The sequence below is a fragment of the Scyliorhinus canicula genome, chromosome 17, assembly GCF_902713615.1.
Source record: "Scyliorhinus canicula chromosome 17, sScyCan1.1, whole genome shotgun sequence".
NCBI lineage: Eukaryota > Metazoa > Chordata > Chondrichthyes > Carcharhiniformes > Scyliorhinidae > Scyliorhinus > Scyliorhinus canicula.
In genome coordinates this window covers 43,270,727-43,291,827 of record NC_052162.1, presented here as the reverse complement: position 1 = coordinate 43,291,827, position 21,101 = coordinate 43,270,727, and the positions used below count along the sequence as shown (strand labels likewise).

Here is a 21,101-nt window from a genome sequence, read left to right as displayed (position 1 = left end):
ATGTTCATTCCAGATTTTTATTGAATTCAGATTTGTGGCGGGATTTGAACCTAGGTCCCCAGAGCATTAACCTGGGTGTCCGGTTTACTAGTCCAGTGACAATACAGTCCAGTGACAATACCACTATGGCACTGCCTCCTGGTGGAATTCTAGGAGTGGTTTCCAGCTCATCCTATTAGTCACAGAGTGTTGCATTATCTGAGTACAATGAAAGGTCAAGCTGAAATGTTAACTCTGTTGCTCTCTCAACATATGCCTGACCTGTAGCCTATTTCCAGCGTCTGCTGTAGATTAGTTCTATGAAAATATTTGTTGTGTAGCTTAGTTCAGCCACTAGAGGGTGCTTTATTATAGCATTTTGAACTCATGTTTCACATTTCAAAGACGCAAGTCCGCCACCTAAAGCTGGGTGAACACCAGCGACAGAAGAATGAGGCCCTTAGATGGCCATCAATTTCCCCACCCACCATGATCCTGCCCAGTTAAATGTCCCCCATCACCAAAATCACCCAATGGGAAGGCATTAAATTCCATCCTTGTTAAAGCACAGAAATCCTGAGGACTTGCAGCTGCGTTTTCAGCATTTTCAACTGGCATCAAGGAAGTTAATTTGTATTTTTGCTAATGGTCTTTAAGTCTTAATGCTGAGATGAGTTTTGTTTTTATATTAACTATCTTGGGAATAGAATATCTTCACCTGCCCAGGTAACTCCTTACCGCCACAATAGTAACCTGATCACTCATCACAATACCTTCCTCTTACAATTTAAAATATATTAAAAATCCAAGTTTGGCATCAGCGGATGATCAAAATGCTATTTTTTGGTTTTCTTTCAACATTAACCCTCACAGAATTTGTGCCTTGGCTCTAAGCTTCATCAACTTAAAAACGGCACAGTCATGATGCGGACACGCAAACATTGGGCTCAATATTCTATGCCCTGTAGAGGTGGGTCTGGAGGCAGAGGCTGGAAAAGCAACAGGAAACACTGTCAGGATGGCTCCCAGTCACTGTCCCATCTCTGGGTTTCCTAGGGGGGTGGCTAAGGAAGTCGGCAGACACCTTCATGGGGGCGGGCAGGCATTGAGGCCACCTAGTGCTCAAATCAAGGCCCATTTTCTCCCAGCTCTGCAAATTTTCCCGCACCTCGTGTCAGTCCCATGGCCACTGTGTCCGGAACCCAGAAACACTGTGGAGGCAACCTCTCACTGGGGGCTGTGGTGCCTAACTTGCAGCATTAGGGGCTGCAAACTTTTCACATGGTCCAGGATTAGCCATGGGTCTCTTTTAATATTCGTCAACCTTTTCACCATTGAAGTGGGGGACTATTGTGAACATTTCTACCACCAAATGTCCCCTAGGGTACGCTCTTCAATAGCATCGCTCACTTCTCCCAGTGAGGTTCTTGTCCAAACACCGCAGTGCATCCTCCTATTGGGGATTCTGTTTCCCTAGTCTCTCCCCGTCATCCTTAACTGGGTGGCGAATGCAGAGGTGGTCTAGGTTCCCACCTCATGGGAGATACTCTGGCGGAAATGATGAGGCCATGTGTGGGCTCAGGACTCACATTTGGGGCGGGATTCTCCCCTACCCGGCGCGGCCGGGGGTCCCTGCGGGATGGAGTGGCGTGAACCACTCCGGCGTCGGGCCGCCTCAAAGGTGCGGATGTCTCTGCACCTTTAGGGGCCAAGCCCTAACCTTGAGGGGCTAGGTCCATGCCGGAGTGGTTGGCGCCCAGCCGGCCGGCGGGAACGGCATTTGGCGCCACGCCAGCCAGGGCCGAAGGGACTTCGCCGGCCGGCGGAAGTCCGCGCATGCACCGGAGCGTCAGCGGCTGCTGACGTCATCCCAATACATGCGCTGGGTGGGGGTGATTTCCGCGTCCGCCATCGTGAAGACTATGGCGAACGCGGAAGGAAAAGAGTGCCCCCATGGCACAGGCCCGCCCGCCGATTGGTGGGCCCCAATTGCAGGCCAGGCCACCGTGGGGGCACCCCCCGGTGTCAGATCGCCCCCCCCCCCCATGACCCCGGACACCCGCGCTGCCTGGTCCCGCCAGTAAGGTAGGTGGTTTGATTAACGCCAGCGGGATCGGCATGACAGCGGCGGGACTTCGGCCCATTGCGGGCCGGAGAATCGCCGGAGGGGGGAGGGGGGGGGGCGCCAACAGGTGCGGCGCGATTCCCACCCCTGCCGAATCTCTGTGCCAGAGACTTCGGGAGACGGTGGGGGCGGGATTCACGCTGGCCCCCGGCGATTCTCCGACCCGGCGAGGGGTCGGAGAATCCCGCCCATGGTTTGGGATATCGGGATCCTGATGCCGGAAAAAAAAAATCTAGTTCATTGTTTGGAGAATACGGTGAGGTCGTGGATGGGGGTGCTTCCAATCTAGTAACGTAACTGTATGGATCAAGGGACTGACACATAAGGCTTCATTAGTTACCTATGGCTGCACTGTCAAAGAATTCAGTTAAGCAAATAGTATATTGCTCTAACTCTAGCACACCCCCAAAAATTCCAAAAGGAATCCAATGCTAGAATGCCGTAAGCAACTACACTGCATTTCTGTAAATGCAGCTACAAGTTGGTTCCAATGCTATGCTCATCATACAATACAGTCCAATCAATGGATTAGAATTCTATTGGCATTAATAAAGCATTTAATGTGAAGCTAGATAAGAGCCTGATGGAGAAAGAAGTGGAAGGAAATTAAGATGGATGGGAGGAGGCTACTGTGGAGCATAACTGCTAGCATAGACCAGTTGGGCCAAATAGCCTGTTTCTGTCCTGTAAACTGTGTTTGATTTCACAATCAATGATTTGTGCATCTGGTGCACAGCCCCATTGTAAATCGACCAATAATAAAGATAACTGTCATTTCAACGTCAATCAGATATCACTTACCCTTTTCCTCCGTTCGTCCACCAACTTCTGTAGAACTTGGTTCATCACTGCTGCTTTCCCAAGGATCATATAATGACTTCTTCTGCAGCACAAGGAGAGAACAAAGAGTTAAATATACAGATTAAATATAATCAAAATCTCAACTCGGGCTTTATTAGCTGTATAAATCCCCCAAAAAGGTCACTTCACTTATGAAGCCCACTCCTCCCAAAAACCAGGTACTATTCTATTCAACCTTGCCAAGGCCTCCAAAGCAAAAAGCAGAAACGGGAGCTCTACAATGATCGTCAGAGGCTCTGGTGGAGATTATGGTGGCAGAGATCATAGGTCGGACGACAAAGATTCTTTGGCATGCAAGGAATAGTGTGCCAGATAAAGAGTGTAGAGGGAAAGGACACTGGCAGCCAGTGCCAATTCTACCACTGCTGAGAAATTCAGTACTGGAATTGTCTGAATAACCTCACCAGGTTGGGCCAGGTAAATGATGGCACGTGTGCCTGGAAAAATATTTAGATGTTTAGGGGCAGCAGGGTAGCATGGTGGTTAGCATAAATGCTTCACAGCTCCAGGGTCCCAGGTTCGATTCCCGGCTGGGTCACTGTCTGTGTGGAGTCTGCACGTCCTCCCCCTGTGTGCGTGGGTTTCCTCCAGGTGCTCCGGTTTCCTCCCACAGTCCAAAGATGTGCGGGTTAGGTGGATTGGCCATGCTAAATTGCCCGTAGTGTCCTAATAAAAGTAAGGTTAAGGGGAGGGGTTGTTGGGTTACGGGTATAGGGGGGATACGTAGGTTTGAGTAGGGTGATCATGGCTCGGCACAACATTGAGGGCCGAAGGGCCTGTTCTGTGCTGTACTGTTCTATGTTCTATGTTCTATACTGCTGATTGCAAGGTCCATTTTCTCAACATTCAGAGCACAAAGTTTAAAATGAAGTGAATGAGACGTTACTGGGACAAGTAGCCCCCATCAACCACCTGAAGGGTCCACCCTCCTCTCCTGCTATTACACTGGTTTAAATTAAATTTCTTGCAATGTTTGAGTGAGAAAGGGAAAGACTGTTAAGTTGCCTTTACCAAAAAGTACATTCACAAGAGAACGTCTGTATACACCTGGTGAGCACACGATATAAATTAGCCTGTGACTTATTTGAATCTTCTTTCTAAAGGTGAAATATGCACACAACCAGAAAGGAAAATCCAGGCATCGGTGTTTTTAATTTGCACTTCATGCTCTATATACCCAATCTGAGTGTCAAGTGTTCCTGATGTTGATATCGAGTGCAAAGATTAAAAGATATGATCCAATTTCTTGCAATGCATTCTCTTCTTTATGTGCAAGTGTTTGAAATATATAAAAAATATAGTACAAGTTTATTCCAAAAGTCTAAGTAACTTCACTCTCTTCCTCAGACCCATGATGTAATGGAAGAAACAATTTGATAAGTGAGGCTTTTGATATTTGCCTGAGCTGCTTCAATAGTTCATAAGGCATATGGGATCCTAGGATATAAACTGGTGCCTTAAACACGAAAGCAAGGAGGTTGGGGTAAACATTTATAAAATACTGGTTATGTCTCAAGAGTACTGTGGACAATTCTGGGCATCGGGCATCACACAGTCCTGGAAGGATATGGGGCTTGAATCTCCGTTGCTCGTGCTGAAATTGGTAACGGCGAAAGGGGGGAGAATAGCTCCCTATGCCGCAACCGCGGCAGGTGCCAGTTTGATGTTGAATCGCGATGCTCCGCCCCCTCCAAAACGGCGTCACTGCAAAGCATGTTGCGCGTAGTTGCAACCGTGTGCGCATCTCATTAGCAGGCCCACCCACGATGCTCCGCCTCCGATGGGCCGAGTTCCTGCCGGTGCGGTCCACGTGTGCTCTCACAATCGTGTACCTGGCATGGTGGCTGTGGAGAGAGAGGGCATATGGACAGTGCCCAGCACAGCCATACTTCGCCGACATTCGTGCTGCCGGCTGGGGGGCTTCTGCCAGGGCTGGGGTAGTAGTGGGGGGAGGGGGGTGGCCAGGAGATGGGCTGTGGGGTTGGGGTGGACGGGGTCCAGCAGAACCAGGGCCATCTTTTTGGACACGATCGGTGCGTTTGTGTGTTTGTGGTGGTTGGGGGGGGGGGGGGGGGGGTAATAGTCTACGCGCGGCTACAGCTTGTCAGCCTTGCGCGTGTCCTTCACGGACCCTGCTACTCTCCCACCGTTTTTCCTGTGTTCTTTGGGTGTACCATGCGGCGCCGGTGCTAGCCCCTAACCGGTAGTGGAATCGGTGAGGGTGTGGAACTCCAGGGATCCTCCGTTAGCATCAGCTCAGAACAGAGAATCCAGTCATTGAAGTTTTAGAGAGAGTGCAAAAAGATTCACACAATGGTTCCAGAGATGAGGGTCTTCAGTTACGTGGATAGATTGTAGAAGCTGGCACAGTTCTCCTGAGAGAAGAGAAAGCTGAGAAGATATTTGATAGAGATGTTCAAAATCACGATAAGTCTGGACAAAGTCGATAAAGAGAAACCTTTCCCTTTGGTAGAACAGAAAGCCAGAGGACACCGATTTAAGGTGAATGGGAAAACAACCAGGGGTAACATGAGGAGAAGTGTTTTTACGCAGCGAGTGATTAGGATCTAGCTGCACTGCCTGAGAGGGTGGCGGAGAAAGATTCAGTCATTGCTTTCAAAGGGAATTGGACAGTTATCTGAAAAAATAAAGTTTCCAGGACTGCAGGGAAAGGGCTGAGAATGGGACTAGCTGAGCTCTTCTTGCAGAGAAGTGATATGGACTGATTGGTCTCCTTCTGTGCTGCAACCGTTCTGGGATTCTAATCGAAGATTGGAGGCTGGTATGGTATCAAAGAAAAACGTTCTCTTCCTTTAGCTTCTCAGGTATCCACCAACTTGTTCCTATATATAAGGCGCGATTGAGCCATCACCTTGCCCAAAACGGCAATGTTTTGGATAAGGTTAGAAAGAACTCATCGCTAACACGTGTTTATGGTTTGTGCTGCAGAATACGTATCTAAATTATAACTGAAGACTTTTCTTTATAAATACCTCAAAAACTGTTCATAAAAATGACTCAAGAGATGGCAGACGATGAAGTATTGGTACTATGAACGGCCATTTGATTTACACATAAAAGTAACTGGTTAAAAAATTATGTTCCCTGGGTGATGGGGGTGGGAGAGGAGGGTAATGACATGGGTACAATTGGTCCTTTAGTTTTGGCTGGGGAGAGTGAGTTAGCAAAAAAAAAATTCAGGCAGGGTTGTCTCTCCATAAGTATCCAGTGACCTTGAATATTTGGTGATGTTTATCTATGACATGACCAAAACGCATGGAATGACCAAAACGTATGGAATGATTCACCCTTCCTTTCACCCACATATCCTTTAAAAACAGAAAGGCAGCTGTCATGGCAAGGTAACAGAACGTTGCTAGCATCTATGGAATACGTCCATGTCCTGAGGGGAGGCGGAAAATTGGAAACCAAATTCAAAAAAGATCAAAATAAAAAATACAAGTAATAACCAGGAATTAACTTGTAAACCAGCTACACCACAATCTTGTCTTTTCTACCTGAGTATCCTGTTGGAACACAGGCTTCACTTTCATTTTCCGCCTCGCTGGGATCTTTTCTTCCTCACCTGGAGCTTCTTCACTGGCTTCATCAGTTGAAACACTTTTTTAAAAAAAGGAAAAACACAATGTGAGATCACAAGTGCTGCTGAGCACATGAGGAGGTCACATCAAACCAAATGACTAGATTCACCTCCTGCACCATGAATTCATGAAGTTGTGGAAGAATTGCAAGAGGCAAAGCTCTGCAGTAAAGACAGCATTAGCTGCTTGACCCATCAACAATTCTATAACATGACTTTGAATCCCACTGCTGTGGCCTACTTACAACATAACTTTTCCCTGGTCTGATCTGAAAGGGCGCCCTTATCCAGAGACACAAACACCCCCCTATTTTTTTATTTTGTAAAACGGCGGGCAGAATGATAACAAAACTTGATTAAATCGCCAACATTTCTCAGTATCATGGGAAACCTGGTACAGTAGTAACTGCTGCACAAGGTCAGCTTATTGACCATATTGAAGCCAAATTTCTGCCAGCTGCTGAAGAATAATTTAGGTTTGTCTGCAGACACGTCATCAAATAAATCTTGTGACAGCCGGACTTAAATGTTGATAAAAGCCTATGTTAACAAGGGTGTAGAGCTGTACCAATATGTACCACGAACAGCCCTCAGCTCACTCCATTTATTTTGACAGGGTTTGTCTATTTACCTGCAACGAGTTACTCAAGCAATGAATGCAAAGGTGTTTTGCAAATAGCAAACAATACATAGACTCCAAGAAAGATAAAGAGAAATTAACTGTTAATGGATTGTCTCGGAGGTGGATATGGCTACGAGTCAAGATGATCAAATTTTCATGTATCACTAACAATACAAGCCTCCACAGTGGCAATCTCACTGTGAAAGTATTTTAGAAAGCAGGAACAGTGAAAATAGAAATAGTTGGATGTAATTCTTAACATGGCAGTTACCTGTGCAAGCAGACCATTGCATTTTGACGTAACTTATTCATAACACACATTGTTCTCGTGAATACAATGCTGTTTTAAAGTGCCATCCCAATCCTAGATTTGTTTGTTTGATGTGAAATTTTGTTGTAGCAAAGGCTTGCAGGACTTTTAATTAGTGTTTAATGGCCACATTCTGCAAACACATCAATTTCCCTTAAATTATATATGTGATTGAGATGAAATTGCTGTTTGGAGATCAGAGTTCTTTGGTTTTCCATGTCAGGTTGTCAGATGAAAGCCTTTACTAGGTGTGCTTATTATTTGGTTCACATGCCACACAAACCACTTAATAATTAACAGGTAGGCACACACGAATCGCAAGTCAAAGCAAAACCACCTTGTGTACCACATGCCAATAGGATACAAGTTCACACTTAATAGTTTCCCATATAACAATGTTCTGATCCTCTTAGATCAGTTGAAAGGGAACAACATTCTCCTTTGGAAAGGTGGGGGTGGGTACAGAGAAAGAGTTATAAAGAAAGTCAACCCAGGCTGTTCACTCTCTCAAAGAAAACAGTTTTAAAAGATGTTACAAAGTAGTTGGGGGAAAAGGAAAGAGAATCAGAAAACGGAGATAAAATAGTTTTAAACATAAATGAAGCTCCAGATGCCTATACTCTCTCCCTGTATCATAATTAACAGAAAGGTACAGTTCTAGCGACAACAGCCACAAGGTATTTCACAAGTGTTAAAAGGTCAAGAATCTTCACTCACCACTGAGCAGAATCCTCGTCCTAGCCCACCATTGCAACAACAGGCATCTGCAATCTGCAGATCTGGAGCCGCATGTTTCATTATGAATTCATATGTGGCACCTAACCTTAATCGATCAAACTCATTTAAATAGTTTGTTGCATTTTATTAAGCTTTTACTAACATTGATATTTTCTCACAAGTATATACAATTAACAACTATTCTTTCAAAAGTTTTTAAATGTTGCTGAATTCTCTGTCCTGTTTTTATTATTGGGTATCCGAGTAACAGCATTGCAACTTTTTGACTAAAAATTTTTAAATGGCTCTTCGTGTTATGAAGGTTGCCGACATCTGCTCTACCAGCGTGTGGAAACATTTGCTGAAATGACATATTTGAAAGCTGTAACCTTGTATCTTTATATTTTGTAGTTTGAGACAATTTCGGTATGGGGAATGATGGAGACAAATGAGCTTGCTGCGATTCAGTCTTCTCAGTGGGCTCTGTAAACAGAAACAAAGGAAAGCTAATAAGCATCCAAAAGAAAGTATGATTATTTGCTCAAAAATTCAATTAATTAAAGTCAGAAAATATTTTACACTTTGGAAAAATATTCTTTTTCCAAAAACTAGCTACACATCAGGGAGGAACTAGATTGGGCTCAGGTCCGATATCAAATCACCTGCTAACATGCAGTGTAAATTTCCATTCGCATGAACCACATACAAAATAGCAATTATTACAATTACTTTAGTAAATAACAGATATTAGCCATTGTAAGTACTGCCAAAAAATTACATTTTCAACCAATCATATTTTATTAAATACTCAACTTCATCCATCTAGCAATTAAAACTGAAAGACAACTAACTGGTCGCATTTTTCATTTTGATGAAATGTAATGTAAGCAGTTCACTAGTTTAGAATCTAATTCCAGTACAAATTACAAGATTAAACTTTTGCAGTGTTCACAAGGTACTGGTTTGCTAGTATGCCATAAGGTCCCTTATATAAAAGCACGCCATTGTGAATGAACAATGGCAGGGTTTTAGTACACTACTCCTTTCACCTCGAGGAGTTAGATTCTTATCCAGCCCAGATAAAAGCCATCTCCCCTGCTAGGTGCAAGAGTCATACACAACATAGAACAGCACAATGTTGTGCCGACCATTTATCCTAATCTAAGATCAACCTAACCTACATCCCTTACACCCACACACACTCACACATACACATCCCCCCCCCCCCTCCGCCCCCCAAAATCTGGTCCATAAATCCACTCAACACCTTAGCCGCCGCCGGCCTCCTACCCGTCCGGGACTTGGATCGATCCAATGGGGGATCCAGTACCGTGTTGAAGTCCCCGCGCCCCCATGATCAGGCCCCCCACGCGGCCCAACGTACGCCGCATAAACCCCGCATCGTCCCAATCTGGGGCATAAACATTCACCAACACCACCCGCTCCCCCTGCAGCTTACCGCTCACCATCACATATCTCCCGCCACTGTCAGCCACCACATTTAACGCCTCAAACAACACCTTCTTCCCCACCAGGATCGCCACCCCCTACTCTTCTCATCCAGCCCTGAGTGAAATACTTGCCCACCCATCCCTTCCTCAGCCGAACCTGGTCCACCACTCTCAGGTGTGTCTCCTGGAGCATGGCCACATCCACCTTCAGCCCCTTCAGGTGCGCAAATACCCGGGCCCGTTTGACCGGCCCATTCAGCCCCCTCACATTCCAGGTTATCAGCCGGATCAGAGGGCTCCCTGCCCCCCTCCCCTGCCGATTATCCATAACCCATCCCTTGCCCACCACCGACCAGCGTTCCCCGCTCTGCCAGTTTCCCACGGCGGCAACTCCCACCCCCTTCAGCACCCCCTGCGTCCTCCAGCTCCATCCTGACTGTTTCAACAGCAACCCGGTACGCCCCCCCCCCAATCCCCCCAGGCTAGGACCCCTCCTAGCCGCGCCCCTCCCTGCATAGCACTCCCATGAGCCAGCTAACTTCTGCTGACCCCGGGGACTCCCGCCCTACCTCCGACTAGGAGCCACCTTTCATGCGACCTGCTCTCACCTGAAGTCGCACATAAACAATGATAACATGAATAATTTGACAGATGTTTGTATTAGGAACAGGAATAATTCCTACAAAGGGCTTTATAACATGAATTTGATTTTGTCTATGATTTCAGGATTTGCTAGGGTTGTCCACTCAAGTGAAGTAACTCGGTCTCTGACCTTTTCACCTCCCACTTTTTCTTCCCGCAGAACCAATGGCATTAAGTTTACTGTCAACTCAAGTGACTAATTTAAATTTCTCCTCTGTCCAAATAAACAATATCTTAAATGGCAGAATTTTGTACATGATCCCTGTACCACATGGTTTATGGACAGCCCCTTGAATCTAGCATCTATTTTAGTTTCCTTCTCTTCCCCACTTCGATCTGAAGTATGAAAACCAGTGTGATTCATCCTCTCTAGAATGAAATCCTGTGGAGAAAATCCATCCCAGGATTTTGATTCTTCCATTCAGTTTAGGAGAGGTCATCTGATTCCCACAGAAGCACAAGCCAATCAAATTATAGGAAATTAGTTAATATTTACGTTGCATGGTTACAAACGCAAATCAACTTTCCAGTTGATGATCGGCAAGTAGAAAAAAAAACTTTAAAACAGTATCCCTAATCTGTCTAGCCTACTGGTGTGTACCTCAGTAAAAATAAAGTGTCCTCGGCATGTTACACCTTAATGCAAAAGGTATGTTGTGCTGTAAAGGGTGAACTAAAGAGCTTTGTGTAGATGCATCCAGTGGACGCATTAGGCCCATGCTGTAACTGACTGAGGGTGCAGGATATCAAATAAATCTGCATTGCTCAATTAAGGCCTTCTAGGTCAGAACACCAAAACAAAGATGCAAAGCTCCTTTCTCAGAGTCCCAATATGACAGACATAAAAATTCAGTAAAGCAATCGGCAACACCCTAGCGTGACATTCTAACTTGCTGTGACTTTTCATTGGGATAGAGAGAGAGAGAGAAAGAAAGCCAGAAAGAGGGAAATAGATAGAAAAGAAGTGAAGCAAAGCTAGTGAACAAAGAAGAGCAAGTGAGCGAGAATTAAAGCAAGAACTTGAGAGGTTGAGCAATCAAGCGCAAAGGTGAGCGAGAATAAGTGCACGCGAGCAAAAGAGAAAAAAAAGTATTAACGTATGGATCAATATTCCGGAGGTGCCTTTACCTTCGAGTATTAAAACTGGTACGTCGTCCTGCAGTTGTATAGAACCTTGGTACGGCTGCACTTGGAATATTGCGCACAATTCTGGCCACCACACTATCAGAAGGATGTGCAGGCTTTGGCAAGTGTGCAGAGGAGGTTTACCAGGATGTTTACCAGTCTGATCTGGAGGGAGTTAGCTATATGGAGAGGCTGAATAGACAGACTGTTTTCATTAGAACGATGGAGATTGAGGGGTGACCTGATAGAGGTCTATAAGATTATGAGGGGCATGGATAGAGTGGATTGGCAAGCACGCTTTCCCACGTTTGAGGGGTCAGTCACCAGGGGGCAAAGGTTTAAGTTCCATGGGGCAACGTTTAGAGGAAATGTGCGAGGCAGGTTTTTTCACACAGAGGGTGGTGAGTGCCTGGAACACGTTGCCAGGGGAGGTTCTGGAAGCAGATACATTAACGGCATTTAGAAGGCATCTTGACAAATACATGGATAGGATGGGAATAGAGGGATATGGCACAAGGAAATGCTGAGGGTTTTGGCCACGGTTGATATCATGACTGGTACAGGCTTGGAGGGCTGAACGGCCTGGAAAATACCCGGAATATTGGCAAACACACCCAGCATGAGCCCCTTCTCCCGAGGACTGCACCAGCCGACTTACCTGCCGCTGTCAACGGCCCCCCACCGGCGTGGCGTGAACCCCACCCCCGCCCGAAAAACGGCGCCGGAGAATTATGGCAGCCGGCGTCGGGGCGGAGAATCCCGCTGATGCAATGGGGTAGTGGTTCCCAAACTGTGGATAATTGTTCCAAATAGGATCAGAGAAATAGCAAATAGAAGGGCTGATTACAGTACGTGTGGGGCAGGGCAACACAATACTCAGGGGCACCCCCCTTTCGCCCACCAAGGTGGCATTTCCAAGGTGCCAGATTGGTGCACGGAGAGATCTGGCAAGCAGAGCTCCCCATTGTAAAAAATGGGACCATGTGCTGCCTTGGCCGCACGTTCCCCATTAAAGCCTCTGATCCAAAACGAGTCGTGTTGAATAGCCACGTGTTTCTCAGCATTGAGAGTGCCGGGAAACCCGCGGCTAAACGCTCTCACGACTTTGCTCGCTTTTGGGAAGATCGCGCCCGCAAACGGTTTCCTCACTGGCCAAGGCTGTTGTGCGCCAAATTGGCCTTTAGCTGGACTTTAGCTGTGGTGCACCCCAATCAATGACTCACATTATTGTAGACTGTTCCCTGACAAAACTCAGCAAAGGGTTCAAAGAACTGTATTTAGTCTATGGGGAAGCTATTGCCGGAACTAGCGATTGAACATGCTAAAAGAACGTGATTTTTGTAAATCTAAGTATATCACATCTACAGATTCCCCTTTAGCCAACTTGTTTATTATTTCCTCAAGGGATTCTAATAATTTCGTTAAACACAATTTCCCTTTTACAAAACCATGTTGACTCTACCTGATCCCATTATGATTTTCTAAGCTTCCTGCTATAGCCTCTTAATAATGAATTCTAGAAATTTCCCTCTGACAGATTTTTCCTGCTTCCCGTCTCCCTCCTTTCTTGATTAAAGATCTTAAATTTGCTGGGCCCCTTGTGGGGTGGAAGTGGTGCTGATTACAGTGTGCAAATTTGTGTGTGTAGGAGGTGGGGAAACAATACTCCAGCTGAATTCCTTGGTAGAAAATTAAAAGTTTACTTAATTTGTTCCACATTAAAATCAATGATGTCAAGGTGACCCTAAGGGAACCTTAGTGTGATGTTGCTGTGGATCAGTAATGCTGAATGCAAATGCAAAAGTCAATAATGTTCGCTGCTTCATGGCCAAAGTCCATGAGCTGGAACAGCTTAGCTGAAGTAATGGACTACGAATACATAAAATCCTAACATTTTTACAAAAGTACTTTAAAACACAAATTTTCATATTGATATGATGTTCTATATGTCGACCGACAATGATGAACTTTAATAATATACTGAATGCCACTATGCTGCTTCATTACTGCTTTGGCAAAGGATTACATTAATTTTCACATGTTAAAATGGGATAACATTGGAAAAATGTGTTTGGGACACACTACAAGAGGGGCACTAAAAATAAATTGTGCTTTTTCTCCCTCCCGATCTAACTCCCAGTCATAGCATTTTTATAGTGTAAGCAGAGAGTCAACTCAACCAGTACTTTCGAAAGAAATCCGGGTTTTCCTAATGCATCTACCAAAGGCAGCGAATAATCATGGGATCTGAAGGCATTTTAAATTCTGTAGTAATGATGACGAGACCATCAATTCACTCGGAACACGATTGGAAGTAAACTGTGGTTTTAATAGTCTTACAACTGAGCCTGCCTGCGACCAGAACAACTGAGGGCAGGCTCACACGGCTGCAGTACTTTATACTTCCGGTAGTGGAAGGGGCCATGGGTGGAGCCATGGGCGGAGCCAAGGGTGGAGCCCTGTACAAGCTCCTCATCTCCCCCTATGGGCAGAGCCACGCAACGGCTCACAGACAGAGTCCACAAGGATATAATACTATACAATACAGTGTGAATTACATTCGCCACAAATGAGCATTGGGAAACATTGGTGGGTATATTCCCCATCCTCTCAGCTTGGGACAAGTGTCCAACTTGTTAAAAGTTGCAATTACCCAAGGTCAGAACTCACATGAAACAATGCTGTCACCTTGCCTATTTGCAAAATGCCGTCCAACTGGTTTGGCCTGTCATGTTGCCATGCACTTCTAACAGAGGGGAGTTGTGCACATGGGATCGATAATTAAATGATGCACTCCTTCTATGGAACCAATACGTTCTGTTCTCAATCATAAAATCCCTACAGTGCAGAAGGAGGCCACTCGGCCCATCGAGTCGGCACCAACGCTTCGAATGACCACCCACCCAGGCCCAATCGCCTGCCCGATTCCTGCAACTCAATCCTAAGGGGCAATTTAGCATGGCCAATCATCTAACCTGCACATCTTTGGACTGTGGAAGGAAACCGGAGCACCCGGAGGAAACCCACGCAGACAGGGGGAGAATGTCCAAACTCCACGCAGTCAACAGAGGTCGGAATCAAACCCAGGTCCTTGGAGCTGTAAAGCAGCAGTGATAACCATTGTGCCACCATGCCACCCCCTGTTGATTTTTTTACCATGCAGGATGTCAGCAACCCAGGGGGAAAAGGTTTGCAGCCTCAAGAAGAAATCTATTCCTCGATTTAAAACGTTCCGTCAAGCCAGTCACCTGCAAGGCGCCTAAGCCTACATAGAACATACTTAGAACATACAATGCAGAAGGAGGCCATTCGGCCCATTGAGTCTACACCGACCCACTTAAGCCCTCACTTCCACCCTATCCCCGTAACCCAATAACCCCTCCGAACCTTTTTGGTCACTAAGGGCAATTTATCATGACCAATCCATCTAACCTGCACGTCTTTGGACTGTGGGAGGAAACCGGAGCACCCGGAGGAAACCCACGTAGACACGGGGAGAACGTGCTGACTCCGCACAGACAGTGACCCAGCGGGGAATCGAACCTGGGACCCTGGCCCTGTGAAGCCACAGGGCTATCCACTTGTGCTACCGTGCTGCCCCATGAGCCTCTACCCACCACACCAGAAGTCTTGTTGCATCCCCTTCGAATAAAAAAATGTGGTGTTTCCTTTGACCCCCTTGTTTGTGAGTTGTTGCAGCCTTGCCGGGGTCCAGCTTCCCTCCCCTCAATCTTCCTTCTGCCTTCCATTGTACGCCTTCTTTATCCACCTTCTTGCCCCTCTGCCTGTCCTCGCTCCCATGCTCAAGTGGTGCAGTACAGTCCTGTCCAGATAAACACTGATGTGTGGCACCGGGGGGAGGAGACCCCTGTACCTTGCAACATCAGGCTCACTCCTGGGGCGAAATTCCCTGACCCCCCGCAGGGTCGGAGAATCGCCCGGGGCCGGCGAAAATCCTGCCCCTGCCGTGGCAGAAATTCTCCGCCACCCGGGAATTGACGGGGTCGGGAATCACGCCCCGCTGATCGGCGTGCCCTCCGCGCCGATCGGCGAGCCCCCCGCGGCGATTCTCCGGCCCACAATGGGCCGAAGTCTCGCCGCTGAGAGGCCTCTCCCGCCGCTGTGTTTTCAACCACCTCTCGTGGCGGCGGGATTGGCGGCGCGAGCGAGCCCCCGGGGTCTTGGGTGCCCCCACGGTGGCCAGGCCCGCGATCGGGGCCCACCGATCGGCGGGCGGGCCAGTGCCGTGGGGGCACTCTTTTTCTTCCGCCGCCGCCACGCCCTCCACCATGGCGGAGGCGGAAGAGAATCCCCCAGCGCGCATGCGCCGGAGGTGACGCCAGCGGCAGCTGATGCACCGGCACATGCGCGAACTAGCGAAGGCCTTTCGGCCAGCCCCGGCGCCGGGTGGCGGGCATCAAAGGCCGCTGGCGCCAATTTTGGCGCCAGTCGGCATGGTGCCAACCACTCCGGCGCGGGCCTAGCCCCAAGGAGGGGAGGCCCGACGCCGGAGTGGTTGGCGCCACTCCGCTACGCCAGGACCCCCCGCCCCGCCGGGTAGGGGAGAATCCCGGCCCAGATCTGAGACGGTGTAACAGGAGAGGGTCCATGGGTTCAGCAGCATGGCGATATCCATGACAACCAGTTCACCATGGAGGTAGTAAGCAGGAACTGCAGCTCCAAAGCAGAAAGGCTTTGGTTGCACTCACCTCAAAGTCTCTAGTGAACTGAGGGCTGCCTTGTGCATGCCACTCTTTGGCAATCAGTTTTCAGACCACTGTAATTTCCCACTGGAAAGACTGGGAGGCCTGATGGGATGCTGGCGTACAGCTGTTTTGATGAGCATAATTGAGATGCAAATGAATTCAAATTGCATCCACACCACCTGCCAGCAGAATGACCGATGCACCATGAACCTGCCATTGGGAGAAATTGCAGTGTGATGTTATGCCAATGAGTTTCCGCCTTCGTGATTCCAATGGATTCTCTGCTCCTGCTCACCGCCGAACCATGTTTTGGTGTTATGGGGCAAAGTGTAGAATGGAGTTCACCTGACCCACAACTTTTAATAGATTGTGGTGCACACGGCCCACTCTACAGGTGTGGTACAGCAGAAATGGAAAAACAAAACCATGTTTATTCTATGAACTCAAGTTAACCTTTTTGAAACATACAGTGAACATCTTACCAACCATTAATTCAAATACAACCCCCAAAGAATACAACACTAAGTAATGCTTAATAACTTCCCAAACAACATCCAGAAGACAGAAGAAACACCTCAAAACAGAAGCACATTAGGTTTACTTTCACTACTGAGAACATTTATAATTCTGAATTCACCAAATGATCAAGAGATAGTCTTTTGATGGCAGAGAGATCAACAGTACACCTGCTCTGTCTGGCTTCAGCTCCAACACTGAAAACAAAACTAAAACACACCCTGCAGCCTGCTCAAAAATGAAAGTAAAAAGCTGACAGACAGCCCAGCTCCACCCACTCTCTGAGATCACTGCAGTCATAAACATCCACTTCTTAAAGGTACTCTCACATGACACTGGGCAGGATGGGAGAATTCCGCAGTGTACTGAGATTAAGGGCAATTTTGGGAATGCTTGAAAATGGGTAGTGGCGCTCCATTCTGGGCCAGTTCTGCTCATGGTGGACTTCAGGTGATGGCCATGGTGTGCGTGGTAGCTCCTGCTTGAAGGTGTAGAAAAGAGCTCTTTTTACCCGAAACTGGGTGCAACCTCACGGAGAAGTGTAACTAAAGGTCGGAGGAAAAGTTCCCCCCCGGGAGTGGCATGTCTGCTGGTTACCAAACCCGGCAGAAGGTGAAAGACCTGGTCAAGGAGATGGAAGTAACCTGTGGCGCAGTAGCCGGTGGAAGGATGGCGGAGGGGGAAGGGCCAGTGCAAGTGGCAAAGCCCCAGATGGAACAGTTGAAGGCCTCCATCAAGGAAGCAAGCTCCGCCATCTCTGGCACCAGAGGATGGAGATGCAGGGGGTTCGCTCAAAGGCCACCAAAGGGGCTGTGGCACCCCTGAAGGGATCGATGGGAGAGGGTAGAGAAATACTTGAAGGCACAGGGGTCGCAGATCCGAGTGAGTGAGAGGGCGATGTCGGAGCACAAAGATCGGGTGCTGGCATTGGAGGTGGAGGTGAGGCTCTTAGGAGACCTTTGTAAAACGTTGAGAGCAAAGGTGTAGGAGGCAGAATCTATGAATAGTGGACCTGCCTGAAGGAGTGGAAGGTGCGAGTGCTACGAGGCACATTTTGGCGAGGCTGGCGACGGAGGGGGTGCTGGATAAAGCCCCTGAGGTGCACAGAGCGCACAGGTCTCTGAGGCAGAAGCCTAGAGAGGGGAAGCGCCCACATAACGCGAGCAAGAACAAGTGGTTCTTTGAGGGGCTGGCAGATGAGACCAGCGAATCATGCACATATGTTCTGGGGCTGGGAAAAGTTGCAGAGATTCTGGGCAGCAGTTTTGGTGGTGCTAGCAAGGATAATGGGGGAGGTGGTTGAGCCAGACCCTTTGATAGCAATATTCGGGATATCAGAAAAACCAGAGCTGATGGAATGGAGGAAGGCCGATATTGGGGCCTTTGTCTCTCTGATTGGCCGGCGATTAATTTTATTGGAGTGGTGGAAGCAACGCACCATGGGTAGCGGCCTGGTTGGATGACTTATATGACTTTCTTCGGCTGTACACGATCAAATAAGAGTTAAGGGGTTCAGTGGAGGGTTTTGAGGGCAAGGTGGAAGATGTTCGTAATAACAATCTTCATTACATGACCATGTTTGAGGAGTTGTTCGTCGTGGGAGGTGAAAAACGGGGAAAATTTGTACAATGCCCCCCCCGCGCGCGTGCACGCGCGCCCAAACCCCATGCTGGACAATAAACATTCCCTGTGAAGCAACCCTCCTCTAATCAACAACTCTCTAACCTTCAACACACCACCCCTATCCACCCCTTCCACCACTAACTTTCACTCTAGGGTCACACAACACCAGTGGCATTAAAATGGGGGTCACACTTTGGGAAGCACTGTTTGAACCCATATTCCCATTTCACCAGCTTGATGTTCATAGCCTTTTAGTTGCTTTTAAGTTGAAGATACCAGTTCCAGGCCAAGGTTTCTCACCCCAAAGGGTGTTGCGCATTCAGATCTTTAATTCTGTTTTCTTACTAGTTCTCGTACCGGCCTCCCTGAACAGGCGCCGGAGTGTGGCGACTAGTGGCCTTTCACAGTACCTTCATTGAAGCCTACTTGTGACAATAATGATTATTATCATTATTAGTTTTCCCTCCACTGACCTTATTTGCTGGTGCATTCACATGTTTGTACACGGTTTCTTCTTTTCTCACACCAGTTACCATCACCTGCAGTGCTAACAATTACCTTGTCCTTTCATTTAACTTTCCAAATCTGACCTCGGCGTAAACACTCCACCTAGGGGGCAGCATGGTAGCATAGTGGTTAGCATCAATGCTTCACAGCTCTAGGGTCCTAGGTTCAGTTCCCGGCTGGGTCACTGTCTGTGCGGAGTCTGCACGTCCTCCCCGTGTGTGCGTGGGTTTCCTCCGGGTGCTCCGGTTTCCTCCCACAGTCCAAAGATGTGCGGGTTAGGTGGATTGGCCATGCTAAATTGCCCGTAGTGTCCTAAAAAGGTTAAGGGGGAGTTGTTGGGTTACGGGTATAGGATGGATACGTGAGTTTGAGTAGGGTGATCATTGCTCGGCACAACATCGAGGGCCGAAGGGCCTGTTCTGTGCTGTACTGTTCTATTCTATATACCTCCCACCCTCCATCCCCTAGCTCCAACTACAGCCTCCCTGCAGCCCTAGTCATTTGATTCACCAGGACACTTGTCCTAGTATTGTTCAGACGAAGGCTGTTCCAAAAGTGCAGTTCTCTCCTTCTCCAGTACTGGTGCCTGTGCCTCATGAACTGAAGCCCATTTCTCTAACACCAATCCTTGAGCCACTCTTAGAAATCTATTTAGAAAACTGATGGAGCTGCGGGCTAACAAGTCTCTGGCTCCTGATACACTTCACACTCGAGTCTTAAAAGCGGTGACTAGTGAGGTAGTACAGTACTTGTGTTAATTTTCCAAAATTCAGTAGATTCTGGAAAGTGGAGAGTGGATGCTCTCCACTCTACAACTGGATCCTTGACTTTCTGACCAACAGACCACAGTCAGTAAGAATGAACACCAACACCTCCTCCACAATAGTCCTCAATACCGGTGCCCCGCAAGGCTGTGTACTTAGCCACCTACTCTACTCCCTGTACACACACGACTGCGTGGCAAAACTTGGTTCCAACTCCATCTACAAGTTTGCTGAAGATACGACCATAGTGAGCCGGATCTCGAATAACGACGAGTCCGAATACAGGAGGGAGATAGAGAACCTAGTGGAGTGGTGTAACGACAACAATCTCTCCCTCAATGCCAGCAAAACTAAAGAGCTGGTCATCGACTTCAGGAAGCAAAGTACTGTACACACCCCTGTCAGCATCAACGGAGCCGAGGTGGAGATGGTTAGCAGTTTCAAATTCCTAGGGGTGCACATCACCAAAAATCTATCCTGGTCCACTCACGTCGACCAAGAAAGCACAACAGCGCCTATACTTCCTCAGGAAACTAAGGAAATTCGGCATGTCCACATTAACCCTTACCAACTTTTACAGATGCACTATAGAAAGCATCCTATCGGGCTGCATCACAGCCTGGTATGGCAACTGCTCGGCCCAGGACCGCAAGGAACTTCAGCGAGTTGTGAATACCGCCCAGTCCATCACACGAACCTGCCTCCCATCCATTGATTCCATCTACACCTCCGCTGCCGGGGGAAAGCGGGCAGCATAATCAAGGATCCCTCCCACCCGGCTTACTCACTTTTCCAACTTCTTCCATCGGGCAGGAGATTCAGAAGTCTGAGAACACGCACGAACAGACTCAAAAACAGCTTCTTCCCCACTGTCACCAGACTCCTAAATGACCCTCTTATTGACTGTCCTCATTAACACTACACCCTGTATGCTTCAACCGATGCCAATGCTTATGTAGTTACATTGTATATCTTGTGTTGCCCTATTATGTATTCTCATGTATTTTCTTGAATTTTGTTTAATTCCCTTTTCTTCCATGTACTGAATGATCTGTTGAGCTGCTTGCAGAAAAATACTTTTCACTGTACCTCGGTACACGTGACAATAAACAAATCCAAATCCAAATCCAAATCCAAGAAAGGTTGCATCAGACTGGAAAGTAGCAATTATAACCCTCTATTTGTGAGGGAAAGGGGTGGCAGTAAACAGGAGGTTATAGCTGGGTACTTAGAAAAATACACGGTAATCGGGCAGAGCCAACATGGGTTTGTGAAAGGGAAATCATGGTTAACCAGCTTATTGGAGTTCTTTAAAGGATAAAGGGGCATGTTTTTCCACATCTACAGACATACTGTACTTGGATTTTTAAACAGCATTTGATAAGGTGCCACTTCAAAGGTTGCAGTAAATAAAAGTTCATGGTGAAGGGGATAACATATTGGCATGGATAGATTAGCTGGCTGGCAGAAAACCAGAGTATGCATAAATGGGTCGTGTTTCGGTTTGGTAAGGATGCGATGGGTGGAATTCCATAGGGGTCTGTGTTGGGGC

At 47.4% G+C, this 21,101-nt stretch overlaps 1 protein-coding gene across 6 annotated transcripts in view; it reads right to left on the bottom strand.

Annotated features, from left to right (window-relative positions):
• The window catches only part of LOC119951904 (synaptotagmin-like protein 2), a 133,768-nt gene that overhangs the window by 64,206 nt on the left and 48,461 nt on the right, over positions 1 to 21,101 (bottom strand). For all 6 annotated transcript variants that reach the window (XM_038775287.1, XM_038775292.1, XM_038775289.1 and 3 more), the window contains exons 4-6: positions 8,605 to 8,698; positions 6,484 to 6,586; positions 2,906 to 2,987 (exon numbers count right to left, since the gene is read on the bottom strand). In XM_038775287.1, the coding sequence (XP_038631215.1) occupies positions 2,906 to 2,987; positions 6,484 to 6,586; positions 8,605 to 8,698 (279 nt within the window). The remainder of the gene's footprint in view (positions 1 to 2,905; positions 2,988 to 6,483; positions 6,587 to 8,604; positions 8,699 to 21,101) is intronic.